This window comes from Bombus bifarius, unplaced genomic scaffold (assembly GCF_011952205.1).
Source record: "Bombus bifarius isolate JDL3187 unplaced genomic scaffold, Bbif_JDL3187 scf7180000009200, whole genome shotgun sequence".
NCBI classification, from domain to species: Eukaryota; Metazoa; Arthropoda; class Insecta; order Hymenoptera; family Apidae; genus Bombus; species Bombus bifarius.
The window spans coordinates 2,522,252-2,536,511 of record NW_022884965.1 but is presented as its reverse complement, the minus strand read 5'-3'; the positions used below and the strand labels follow the sequence as shown (position 1 = coordinate 2,536,511).

At 32.0% G+C, this 14,260-nt stretch overlaps 1 protein-coding gene and 1 long non-coding RNA gene across 5 annotated transcripts; both read right to left on the bottom strand.

The window, feature by feature from the left end:
* Positions 1 to 912: 912 nt before the first annotated feature.
* On the bottom strand, positions 913 to 2,288 carry LOC117214276. The gene is made up of 3 exons (XR_004488827.1): positions 1,968 to 2,288; positions 1,552 to 1,801; positions 913 to 1,358 (listed from the first exon to the last, which is right to left on the bottom strand). It is a non-coding gene; the product is annotated as an uncharacterized LOC117214276 (long non-coding RNA).
* Positions 2,289 to 3,793: 1,505 nt separating this feature from the next.
* On the bottom strand, positions 3,794 to 13,202 carry LOC117214284 (thymic stromal cotransporter homolog). Of its 4 annotated transcripts, none has more exons than XM_033460264.1 (9): positions 12,992 to 13,202; positions 8,469 to 8,692; positions 7,592 to 7,822; positions 6,383 to 6,734; positions 5,632 to 6,027; positions 5,081 to 5,218; positions 4,812 to 4,895; positions 4,458 to 4,614; positions 3,794 to 4,368 (listed from the first exon to the last, which is right to left on the bottom strand). In XM_033460264.1, exons 2-9 carry the CDS (start codon positions 8,478 to 8,480, stop codon positions 4,257 to 4,259), a joined length of 1,482 nt encoding a protein of 493 aa, XP_033316155.1. In that variant the 5' UTR covers positions 8,481 to 8,692; positions 12,992 to 13,202; the 3' UTR covers positions 3,794 to 4,256. The 4 variants fall into 4 exon arrangements, 3 of the variants coding, with proteins under 3 accessions (XP_033316155.1, XP_033316154.1, XP_033316156.1); XM_033460263.1 differs by having other exon boundaries at positions 4,257 to 4,368; positions 8,469 to 8,637; XM_033460265.1 differs by lacking the exon at positions 3,794 to 4,368 and having other exon boundaries at positions 4,454 to 4,614; positions 12,992 to 13,201.
* Between the last annotated feature and the right edge of the window lie 1,058 nt (positions 13,203 to 14,260).

Sequence of the window (14,260 nt, the reverse complement as noted above, 5' to 3'; positions counted from 1 at the left end):
GTTTCCATATTAATATAATCTGGAATGATCTAAACACGTAAAAGGTAGGAAGCAGGAAATAGAAAATAAAGAGAATATATTTCTTTGTAAATTTCTTTATAAATTTCAATTAATAAGATCGATCGTGTATTTTTTAAATATATTAATGTCATTGGTTCACAAATTATCACACAGAGAACTGGAGGAAATATACATTCAAAGAAACCATCTAATATTTATATGATACATAGAAAACACCATACTGAGTAAAAAAATTCTAGCAAACATAGGACGAAAATTTAACCATTCCCGAGATATGAGTATTTTTTATCCTAGCAGCATAATTGACTTACTACTGGTTACTTACTACTATATTTATAGAAAGTGTCCCCATGTCCTCTTTCCATTTCTATATACCCTTGACATTTTATAAAGTCGCGTACCATCTCGAAAATTTTACTAAAGTTTTCTTGCTCAGTATAGTGCGTCATATGTACCATATATTTGAATATTGAATGTTTTTTTCCTGAACACCTTGTATAATCATCAAACGTTTGTCATTTTCAAGATGGCTAAAGAAGCAGCGAAAAATAGAAGCCGTCATTAAGCAGTATCTTTTTACAACTCCTTCGGTACGTTTGAAATGAAGAACAAAGGAGCAGTTCATCGAAAGGTAAGTCTTTATTTCTACGACAAGATTCGTATCTTCATTGTTTAGACCTTTCTCGAAATTGATAATGTGTTTTAGTTATCGATAGCGTTTTGTGCAAAAGTAGAAAGTAACTTTTTGGAATGACATGAATATGTAATTATATTAGGAAAATGGGATTGTAGAAAAATTAACGCGTTAAATATTAATAATTGTTTTCTTTTAAATTGAATAATTTTTTGTTATAATTTTCTACATTGTTTCTTTAAACAAAGTGAATCAATTTTTATTACATATTTTGTTGTTTCGATTTTACTAGATTATAAATTGTTTGCAGTTACATAACACTCTGCATACATTATACAATCTATACTATTATATCTAACCAAACGCAAACCAAATAAAATCGTGTTTCGCTTGATTGTTTTCAATAGTCTATAATACTTCTAAAAAGTAATGACTGGCGAATTGGACACCCGATATTATTACACGTACCCGAGAAGTTGCTTTCTCTCTGTCTCTCTCTGTCTCTCTTCTTTTATTTCATTTGCTCCTCATATACAACACATGTGGTCTGGTTAGTAAATTGTACCTGACCATGGTTAACTCATGAATGACTTACAGTTTACAGTGCGTTAACACGTTTCATTTGCAATCTTCCTCTAGCCAACTGGCTATTGACTTTTATTGAATTCATATGGTACTTATTAAAATGCAGATTTTTATTCATCTATGATATAGAAAATGTAAAATTACAAGAATGCAAGAAAATATGAAAAATATAATACTTATTGTAATATTCAGTGGATGAAACAAAGTATTACTTAGATTGTGCGTAATTTGTTTCATTACGTTTATAAAGATGCGAATTTTTATAAAAAGCCACAGTCTGGTAACTATGGAAAGAAATTCCAAGAACTTACTAAGTATTTTTTCCTTGCTACATATTTCTTCTTCCACCTAGATCTTCCAACTTTATGATTTTCATTGATGAATTGGTTCGACCGTGGGTTTTGGATAAACCCATGGATTTGGTGCGTATGGTGGTCGCTGTGGTATAGGATACGCCGTTATGGCGCCTGCTGGACGGTTCGTTGTTGGTTTTGCATTTATTAAAGCCGCAAACATAGCTAGAGTTGCAATGAAGATAATGATGAGTCTTCTCGTTGAAATCTAGAAATAATTGCAATTTGTTAGAGTTATTGAACATGGAAAATTCATTTAATTTTTCAGAATTTCCGAAACTACTTTTCGGAAGCTTTTTATAATTCTTTCTAATTAGCAATATTCTATGTTTCTTCATACAAAAAATAAACAAATGTCTGGTAGTGTATATTACCATTATAGAAATCAGCTGAAAATCTTCTGATGGATATCTTGAATAAATTTTGTTCTTTTTTAAATAAATTTCACAAGTTGCTCTTCAGTTCGTGTTTAAGTATGAACAGGCGATGATTGCAGAAGCTGCAGACCTTTTATACCGGAGAGTTTTTGAGAGGTGGTTGTTAATCTGGGTCAGAGGTCTGCCACATGGCAATACTACCCGTATGAACAAAACAAGGAATTCCCGTTTTCATAGCCGCGTGTCACATACGCGGCTGCTAATTCTCATTCATACATGCTCTTTCATTTATTAGGTTCCTGAAGACACGCTTTCAGGAAATTTAACCGTTTGTATGTGGTAGAGCTACCAATGATTAAAATTCATAAGCTATACATGATTAATAAACTAAAATTTATAATTTCAACCAACGATACGTCTGCGTGTTGGAAACGTGTTTATTGAAATTATACAGTATTAATGTTAGAACTACTGTCGGCTAAAATTCATAACTTAGAAAATGAAAATTGTTTAGGAACAAAATACAACAAACATTTTATCCGTATATTCTAAATATTTTAACAAAGAAATGGCTAAAATTCTTCAAAGGATATAGGATCATAAATTTCCAGGATTTATATGGAAAATCATTTATTATTCGTTGTTACCATTTTGATCGGTTTGGGGCTACTGGAAGAAACAATCCTTAATTTGATACTGCTTTTGTGTCTGACGCGAGATCTTTATCTCCCCTAATATGTCTCAAATTACATAGTTCGACGGTGGAACGTTAATTTTAGCTCGTCGTTCGCACCTAACGTTTTGTACGAATTTCTGATGCTGAATATTTACTACAATGTAAAATATTCCTTTGTCAGTAGGACTAGAATTTTTTGGATTTTGCCGGGCTAAGTTTTATTAAATTTCTGTTTGAGATGTAAGTTATTTAATATCGTAGAAGTAGCGGTGCAATTTTTTTATACATATTGATTTTTAATTCTAATTAATTAAGGTGCACGATACACGAACTATAATACATAGATGTTTGGTTTGATCTAAAATAAATTTTTGTAGATATCGTTTGTTAATTCTGAAACGAAAGATATTTACGAAGGATTGGATTAAAAATATCTAATTTTCAAATGTATAATAATTTGGAAATTTTTATGTTTTAAATTAAAAAATATTTACCGGAAATATTTTAGGTAAAGCAAGGAATAACAAAAATATAGTTTTTGTTGATTTTCCATTGCCATCATTCGTCGGAAATATAAGATGATAAACAATGATCCTACATCCTTGACACGTTTGGTGTGGACACCTGATGAATAGTAATTAACTAATCGAAAGTTAGACGCAGCATGATTTTGCATTCACCAGATGGTGAATTATTCTCAGATGAGAACAAAAAAGCGAATGTAAAGATCGAAACGAAGTGTAAATATTAGTTGATCAAAGTGCACATTCCTTTTTTGCCATTAGTCATTGATTTGAATATTAAAACAGTATGATGCATGTTTATGTTAAATCTAATCAAACTAACGAAGAAAGAAAAGTATGCAATTCCAATTAATTCGCGTCACTAGACCAATTAATTTGCGAAGCAAACACAACACATTGTAACTTGTGACAATCGTATAATAACAATCTAATGAAATTTTTCAATATGGTCAATTCGCGTCACTAGGGATTAATTTGTGAGGGAAAAACAATACATTTGAATTATAATATTTTTATATAAATACAATTTATATAAAATATATAATATAAAATATATGATATATAATATATTAACGTATAATAAATACGATGTTGTATATTAAAAATCTAAGGAAATTTCTAGTAATAAAATATATCTAGATATCTAGTAATAAAATATTAATCATTGCACTACGGATACTTAAACATATTCACATTTTTATAAACACAGCTAATTAAATATAGGTCTTATGGTTTGCATCAATGAAATCTGAAGAAATTATTCTATACAAAATTTGTGACTCACAGAGGTTTAATAATACAGTATTAATCATTAGACGGCGGATATTTACACAAAATGGAAATTAACAATTAAAGAAAATATACAGATCATGGTTAGTATACGGATCATCAGTACACACCATATGTTTGAATCAAATCTAAGAAAATTTGTTCCCCTAGTATTTTACAAGTATCTCTTTGTATACTACATATCTTTGATTATATTCTATTAGAAATCAGCAGCCTATTAATCATATCTTACAAAATAAAAAGAAAATTAAAACTACATTTGTCTAAGATTCAACCGCATACATTTTCATTTGAAGATCATCTACTTGTGTTTTGTCTCATAGTAGGAGGTATTGAACAGTCAGTTTCATTATCTATATATTCTATGTGTTCTAAATGTGTTCTATTCTTCGTAGAAAATTGAATTATTCTGAAACATAATTAAAGTGAATATATGAATATACGTGTTAGTCTAATAAAATGCTTTATATTTTCATCTTATGAATTTTTTATACTCACAGAATAAGAATTAGAATGGACACTTGAGTGACAAAGGTCAGCCAATAAATTGAGCTAGGTGCTGAGTCTATGGTTGCATTATATAGCTGGGAATATAATATGCCACTGAACAAAGGCACTGCATTATCACAAACTGATAAAATTGCGAATACCTTCCCTGTGAATTACCATGAAAATTGTTAATATGAAATATTAAAATGAAATTGGTAATCTCAAGTTATCATGCGATAAATTATTTGAAAAATTAAAATTTAGCAAAGTTATGATTATATTCAAAATTATAATCGAGGGAAATTATTATTTAAAAAACTTATTCTCAATTTTGCGAGAAGATATCACAATTTATGTAAGTACCTCGCTCGTCCACAGGAACTAGTTTTGAGGTCATTGACCTCAGGACTGGTGCCACTATCGGTCCAAGAGCAGCTACAGCAGCACCTGAAATTATAAAATATGTTTATCGTACAATTATTCTCGAATCTAATTTCCAAAATCTTAATTTATTTTAAAAAACATAGAAATAGAAAATCAATCAAAATATTAAAAAAAAAATGATAACTATTTTTAGTCGCACTATATTAATTGTTGCATTATGTTAATGAATAATTGTAGTTTCTTATTACCAACATAGAATAATTCTGGTATCTCGGCTAAGACGAATATTACTCTTCCAGAAGCATGAGCAATAGCGCCAATGGCTACCATAATAGTATCCCTAATTCCCATCAGTTTGCTCATTACTGGCACGCCGATTAGCATCGCTAAAATAAAGATAAAGTTACGCCAATGCATTTCAGTGTCGTGATTATTCAATAACTGTTTCTCACAGAGAAAACCACTCTTTCAGCCAGTGAAAGTACTCTAATGGAGAATGCCAACTTTCACTGATATGAAACAGCATGGAAAATATTTGTCTGACTCGATGTTTAGCTTCCTTCAGACAAATTATGATGATTATAATAATTTTTAGACTCTATAATCAGTTGTAAGCTTCTCACAAATTTTTCGCATTTTATATAGGAATATTTTTATATAAGAATATAAATTCTTATAAAAATTTGTAAAAAGAAATTGCTAATTGGTAATCAGGCTCAAAACTTGTTCCTATGAAGGAAAAAGGTACATAATATTCGTCATAAATTTTTCAAAGAAAACAAATCTTATCGCAACTGACCTATCACAAAGGTAGCTGATTGGAATGTTCTGAAATTGCTAAATTTTCTCACGTCCCACTTGAATTTCAATTGAGTATACAAGAAACTCATAGGTTTCTCGTCTCTTTGAAAAGTATATAGCATCATGATGACCAGCAGAAGCCACAGGTGAAGCTTTCCATGATTTGGCCTGTTCTTGGTCATTGTCCTCACAGTTGCCATCACGTGCTTCTTATCGAAGTAGTCGGTTAACAAATTAGTACCTGCTAGTGACTGTTGCTGAGGCAGTGTTTGCCACTTTAGTCTAACCAGTGAATACAAAATGGCTAAGGCTAGTAAAGTGGAATTTATGCCGAACATTATGGTATAGGATGATTTGACAACATTTGAGTAAAGATAAGAGCCCAGAGCCACACCTGAAATAAAAAATGTATTATTTACATTTCCTCTTTTTTCTTCTAATATATATTTAATACTTTTACGATCATTAATTTGTCGCTTTTTATTAATAAATTGTGCATGTTCATCGTCTACGAGTTCTCTTCTGTCGAAACTTCTTTTCTGTCTGCCATAAAGTGGCCAATCTCTCAAGTATCTTGTCATATTGTCCCTCATCGTAAAATATCCATAATGAAGTTAGAATATTTAAGTCTTGTCTCTTTTCATATCTCCATAAACATATAAATTTACATAAACATCCACAATTCATTTATTAATACGTAAGTCTTCAAAATCTTTTCAGAACTAAGTAAAATATAGAATTTCATTTACCAGTAGGCATAGTGCTGAGGTAAACCACATCTAAAATGGTAATCCTTAGGGTTCTTTGCTGAACGGATGATATGTCTGATATATATGCAAAACAGGAACCAAAAATAGCGACATCTCCTCCTAACATGCCCATGGGAAGACTCGCTGTATATACTATAGTATTTAGATCCCATGTATCCATCATGGAATTGATTACAACCATGAAAGAATAGATGAACTTTCCTAGTAGCCCAATAATTAGCGGCAGTTTTCGACCACGTCGATCGCTCCAGTTCCCAAAAAATAGAGCTAGTATTATAGGGACTACATGGCCTGCTATGTTATTCCATTGATGGAAGCTTGATACTGTTACCTGAAAATGTTCATATTTTATTTTAGAAAAATATATATAGCGTGTCCCAAGCCTTAAAAGTTAAACCTCATCGATATATTCAAAGTATTTAATGCGTTTGGATCTCTGCCCATATATTTCTACCTCCCACCCGCTTGTCAAGATTCCACTCACATATCCCCTCTTATATCTAACATTAACAATTAAACATATATCTGGATTGGAATTTTTATATAGATGTAGTATGTAAAAATATTTAACAGTATAATAGAGAATTTGTTAAATTTTGTATTCATGGTACAAACCTATTTTGGAATAATATATCTTTATATGACATTTTTTATTATACATTTTGCTTGATTATACCCATGTTTGGCTTATAAATTCTGGAATGCCCAGTATACTAAAATATTCTATCTTTTATTAATATCATTTACTATTAATTTATTTAATAAGCAACATCATATTATATTTTATTAAGAATTTTTCCATTTTGTCACAATGTTATATATATATATATATATACATAAGATTAAACAGTACTCAATTTTGCAATCCCGATACCATTGAAAAAAAAATTAACATATTTCGATTAAAAAATTCGGGTCTTACAACATCGTCATATTTATCTTACAATGTGAAAAATGTTTGTTCTTCCGAAGTGCTTACATTCTTATCTTAAGTATTACGACAAATATATCGTTCATAAACCTTGTAAAATATATCGTCATTATTGCTTTCTTTCTCTCGCGTTCTATCAACGCAACGAATCTTAAAAATTTTTTTTTAATTATTTGAGCGAGATGGGTTTTAAGATACGTTCCTGCTCTTAATCTTCGCGGCTTTTTTAGATTACACAGTACATGTAGTATACATACTTGTACTTTGGTGTTTATCGTCGCATTATCCTTCAGATTAGCGCAAATTTCTTCCGAATAACCGTGATCCACTCGACACGCTTTGTAGACGAAAAAAGCTTGTTCCACGACAGAAGTGATCATGAATGCCATCATGTACAGCCACATCGTTGGCTCTACCGACACTTCCTCCATCCATCGGAAGTATTTTCTCCATTTTTGGCCGGGTGTCGTATCCTCGTTGAGGTTCAACTAAGAAAAAAAATATTTTTTATTCGCAATATTCACCATAATCTTCTGGATTTTCGTCGATAAAAAATTCGTCATTCGTTAATTTTGATGGAGGGACTAAAATAGCGATGGTGGAAATTCCATAGAAAAAATTTGGTAAAGTGTGGTCTGAAAAATATTACGATTAGAAGATATTCTCTTTACTTTGTTTTCACTGTGATACCGTTATCTGGAAATTACATAGCAATTGTACAAAAATTAATGGACTGTTCGACTTACTTGACTTAATTGAATTACTTAATTAAATGCAATTACTCAATTTTATATTGAATGAAATAATTGTATCTAATTAAATCAGTGGATTATTTCTTCAAATTGTACGAAGAAAATAAATAAAAAATCATAGTTGCACGGTGCGATTAGAAAATATTATAATTTAATTTATGAACGAATAAATGGAACGGTAATTCAAGATATTGATCCCACAATTTGAGAACAATAATTCATTCATTCTCTCAGGGATTAAAGATAATTATTACAATGGAATATTTAATAGTGTAAGTTATTTTGAATTGCTTTAAAATAAGGAAGAAAGCCAGTGATAAATATAAGAAATGGGAACAGAGAGGAAACGATAGAGAAATAGAAGTATAATTGATTTATTTACCTCACTGCCCATGATTATTGTTTATTTTAGAATGACGTTCGGTGTCAGAGACAAGCGCGCCAATTGAACCATTTCACGTGATCATTCTGACTTTCTTGCAGCTTGGTATCGCTTACGCTTAGAACTCTACGTCGAGATTCCGATTTCTTGCACTGAGATGGCATAAAAACTGCTAAGATAAGTAAAAACGGTGTCCCCCACTCCTTGCAAAACACCGACCCTCTCTGCAACGAATATCGTCCAATTTCCTTATTAGAACATTTAGCGAACTATAAAATTGTGTTAAAAGAGAAAAAGAAAATTTCCGGTAAGATTCTTCATAGAAGAATTTCAACGGCGTAATAATTATTTTCATTTTCAAAATCAAGTTGGACGAGATAATACGTGTTTTCTATAAATCTTCAAGTTAGTCGTAACATCTGAATTAAAATTATTTTCAAACGCATATCTCAAACGATTGTGCCTCTTTCAACGTTCAACTTGAGAGATTACTATCGTTACGTTTTGTCTGGCTCGTTTTGGTTGCGTTGCCGTTAATTTTTGAATTTAGATTAAATTGTAGTATTGTCTGTTATTTAATGCGATTTGAAATTAAACTGCACGTTTCGGCTAACCTGCTATGCGCAGCAGTACTGGCACGGGAGAGGATTAAAGTTGGTGAAAATAAATGTTCGCTTAATCCTGCTATATTATTAGACAAATATTCTTCACAAAAAAAAAAAAAATGTTTATTCGTATTCTAATTGGATATTGACAGAATAGTCGTTGAAATTTCGAATGCTCGGAGTTACGATCGTTCGCAATACGTTTTCGCTCTTATTAATTACAAGATTCTAATTTCGATAGATTTTCGATAGTTTAGAAATTGACAAATACAAACACGTCGATTAACAAGACTAACAAGAATTGGAAACTAATAAAACAAAGAACTAAAAGCTAAAGAACTAAAGGACTAAAGAACCTAAAAGCTGAGAGCAAAACTAAGAGCTAAAGGAATTAAGAGCTGAAAAACTAAGGAACTAAAGAATTAAAAAAAACAAAGGAATTGAGAAATTAAGAGCTAGAGGAATTAAGAATTAATCGCTATGAACAAGAAATTACTTGCCAAGAAATGGGAACTGACCGCCAAGAACCAAGGAGTTAATCACCAAGAACTGAGAAAATTAATCACATAAAACTGAGGAATTAACTACTCTAAAACTAAGGAATTATTATCGCTTCTTCTACGCAGCTACGCTTATTTATATTTAGGTCTACCGTGGAGGGGTTGTCGTGTGACGGGTTATTCCGCGGGGGTTGTGAGGTTCGAATTCGGTTTATATACAAATTGTTAAAATTTATTTAAATTTCAAATTGGAACCCGCACTCGCGCTATTGGTAGTTTTAGAATACGTTACGGCGCATGCGCAGCGCGGGACGTGACACTATTATTAACTTAGTATTAACCTAAATTAACCACGGCTTAACCCTTCGCACTGGGGAGGAGCCGTCGATTCGTTTCACTCAGTGATTCGAGCGCGCGACCATGTTTGTTTAGGTTTGATTCCTTTGGAACTGGAAGCGTTGATGCCAATGTAATAGGTTCAGTGGGTTACTAAACTTTTTATATATAATCTTACGAAGCGTAAAATGATCGACTTCAATTGGCTATAAGATTTTATTATCTCAAAATAGACCGCGTTCACGGATCGTGCTGTGTCTTCGGCGTCAGTTTAAGCTAGGCAGTCGATGGCAATATTTTCAAATTTGTCGAACCCTGTAAGCGTGGAATGCGACAATAAAAGCTCGCATCAAGCGAAGACGAGTTTGATTTTTCGTTATTTAAACGATAAAATTACATCTAGTAATGTCTCACATAGAATGCTTGACGATAGAGAAACAGCGATGAAGATAGCATTTGAGATGTAAACATACGTATAATATTAAAGTACAATAGTTTTATATGTTAATTTGTATGTGAAATTATTTTAAGTTAGCTGTAAGGAATACGACAAATATTACGGCAAATCGTCTCCATTTGTTCGATAGGCGAAAAAGGTCTCGAGCGCAAAGGGTTGATGTTAAAATATAAGTCGTATTAGAAGATTTCATTGTTCTATTCCAATTACATTTATATCTATTTTATACTTGAAGGATCGACTTTTGGGAAATCTGATTGGTTACCTGAATATCTACAGATAATCTTAAACGTGTAGAAAAAAAATATATCTTTATTTAATATAATCCTAAACAAACATGATCTTATAGTTTTAATACAATTGTTCAAAGTAATGCGAAAATCATTTTAGAAAAATTAAAGTATCACACACAATCGATATTAACGAACCATCGTCCTCTCAATTTCCCACCATCGATACGCAATTGAATTCTGTGTCTCGTTTCACGTAATTCACTTCCAAGAAATAGCATTCTGTTTCGGTTAAATAACCACTGTCCTTATCATCGTATATGTATCATTTTTTCGATCTACTAAACTCTAACCTTTGAGCGATAATCTGTTTGGAGGAGCTCCCCCCTCAATGGCCACCGGTCTTACGGGATATTTATATTTGTCGATGATAAAAATAAGCAATTTGTTTCGTAAAAAAATGATATAATACAGAGCCTACAGAAATAGTTTCAGAAGTGCTTTCGTACAAAAAGTGGCTGATAGTGGTACCGACAGTTTTTTATATTAATTAATATAGTCTTATAATGTACCGTATGAAAAAACCTACGTTATTCCACCAGCAACAGAATCGTGTCCTTGTTAGTGGTTCGTCCACTGGTCGAGTTCCTTTTTTACCGACAATATCGACGAAGAAGGTGATGGAGAAAGACGATGGATATTAGAAAAAAGAAGGAAACGTCTTGACCGGTCGTTGACGCGTACTTGTTTTTGCGTTTACGACGATTTCACCACTCGCGTATTTCGACACTCGGAAGTTACTATTTAGTTAACTGTTATCGGTTATCGCAGCTTATTGCGGTTTGTAATTAAAAATGAGAAAGCAACGTTCTCGATAACTAAAAGTGGTCATTGATTTGATATAGATAAGTGGTTTATCTGTATATTAATTTTGATTGTTCAAAATTTTAAGCAATTTTTCAACTTATTCGTAGCAAGACAGATTCGTAATATAACAAAACTTTTCCTGTTGCTTAATATGTACACAGTTGATTAGCGATCACTTAAACGAAATATACTATTGGCTTGGCAACTAAGTGATTGCGGATTCTGTCAATACCGCCTAATGACGATCACTTAGTTATCAAATCAATGCTTACGTAAGAGAAAAATTATTGAAGCAGATAAATAAAATGATTGACGTATTTCTTTTAGTCGTAACAGATAATATTTATGAAAGCGATAGATGCAGTAGAACCTGCGTTATATGAACACCCGTTATGTGGATCTTCCATCGTATGAACAATTCCTATTACAGTACTATATTCAAACATACCAAAAGCGTTTACATGTTTGCTTCTATACGATTTCTACTAATTATAGGTTTAATTACGAACGATGACATAATTAGAATTCATAAAAAATTGAGTTTACAAGACTGCCGTAATATGGTAGGGCAATGTCTGGTCGAGCATGAAAACCGAAACACTGAAGGAAAATGAGCATTGTTATTATAGAATTGAGTGCAAATTATTATATGTAGCCTTGTAATACGAAATTGCTGTCTAACGCAACAGAGCGATACCAATTCTAGTAATTCGATAAAAATTACAATAGCACACTTTATCGATATTTTTATTTATATTAATGTAAATACCATAAAACTAATTGTATCGAAGAAATTATGCGATTTAGCTGGCAAAAAAATTTCGGAGATAAAAAAGGAGGATTGAGAAATATCGTCTTTTTTATTTTGTATTCTACGTGTGAAGTTACTGTTCTATTATGAGGAAGTTGACGCGAAAATTTGTTTATGCCAACACTTTGGTCTCCTGGATGTTTTGAGTTTGGTACTTGATAGTAGCCAATTGCGCAAATCAGAGAGCCAAAAGCAACGTCTACGACTAGGAAATTAAAATAATTCATTGCGGAAGAGAACAATTTACCATAATACTACGAATACTTCGATTTCTTCAAATTTCATAAAACTGTAAGAGCAACACGAGAAAGAAAAATTTAACAGAAGAAATATTGAACAAAGCTTTGAAGCTTCCTTTCGTCACCATGGTGTAAAAGAAATAGAATTTAATCACATAAATTGACAAAGAAATGCTGCGATAATGACATATAGAGTTGACGCAACATTTGTCTTTAACGAGACATTTTATTAACGTACATACACTAGCTAGAAGGATTTTTATATCTTTATTTCCTAATGGAGTGTTGTTTCTTCATCAGATAATATACGTATCATTCTAATAATGACATGTAATTATAAATAATAATACATTTTTATAATACAAAATTTAAATTTTTATTCTAAATTGATCGCTATGTAAATGGTATAAAATATAATGTTGCATAAATATTTTGTGCAATCCTTCTACATATATTGTGTAATAGTATGCTGATTTACCTTTGTCACATGTTCACCAACAACAAGTCCAATGATCCAGTTACACAATAATGGTGGCACAACAACGATAATAGTGGTTCATAAGAAACAATATCTTTCCAATCATATCGTAAATAATAGAAAAGAAAATATATTAGAAATATATTAAATCATAGTAGCAGCAGTAGCACGATAACCACGTGCCGCTGCTAAGAACTTGAGAACTGCTATCGACCACGCATAGTCAAATAGCACTGTTGCCAACGTTTCACTTCCAACTAGCCCCACGTAACAAGGAACATTTAGCGCGGTAAAGACTAGACTTGATTCAGATTAGTAACTATGTACGCGTAGTTGGCTGAAAGAGATTCGATTCAGCCACAGCAATCATTTTCAACTTTCGCATCAACAATTTTACATAATTTTATATTGAGCTATATATAAATGGTACCTTTAGCATAGCTCGAGTGCTATTTCATTTGCACGTTCAGGGATTAATAAATATTGTTCGTAAAAGAGGATTAGAAGAAAGCGCGGGAAGTAGGAAACGGTTTAAAAAATATTATCGCTTTTGAGTGAAATAAAATTGACTCGTGTTGAACTGTAGAAAAGCTAACTACACTTCAATCTCGATGATTTTTGGCTACGTTGTAGAAATCGATATTTTCAATAATTTGATCCTATATACAGGGTGTTCGGGAAATTTAAGGGGTGATTCTTGAAGCGGAAATAAGACGAAAATCAAGAATACAAAATTGCGTTTTCGGCTTTGCTGTTTGGTTATTGACGATTAAAAATCGACGGAAATATCCCTGCACGCGAGCTAACCTCCTTACACCAACGAAAGAAAGTCGGTTTCAAGCAGCGGGCCGCGCAACGATCCTCACAGCGAACGACACACGAGCGGTAGCTTATCTCGTACAAGTTGCAGAGAAGTGAAAAATGATAATCAGATGTTTTGCAAAAGAAATGGCAGATTGAACGTTAAAACTGTTTACTCGTGGAAATCCATAAGAGGTTTGGATGGAATTCTATTGGATTGGCAACTAAGTAATTGCGGATTTTGTCATTAGGTGGTAATGGCAAAATCCGCAATCACTTAGTTGCCAGCACTGAATTCTTATTCATAGTAAGCAGCAAAAGTATTATTATTTTTATTAGTTACACTTCTAAATTATATCTGAATTATATATTCGCTAATGTAATATACCACAAACGCATTGATACGAATACCTAGTCAGGTTCGCAGCCAATTAGCTCATATTATTTGCCATATAATTAATAATTATA

Excerpts from the sequence above, each read along its gene's own strand:
- LOC117214284 (XM_033460264.1), bottom strand. Across the intron at positions 5,219-5,631 it reads ATCAGCTACCTTTGTGATAG|CGATGCTAATCGGCGTGCCA; the intron begins GTCAGTTGCGAT and ends TCTTTATTTTAG. Across the intron at positions 4,369-4,457 it reads TCCATTCTAATTCTTATTCT|AATAATTCAATTTTCTACGA; the intron begins GTGAGTATAAAA and ends ATTATGTTTCAG.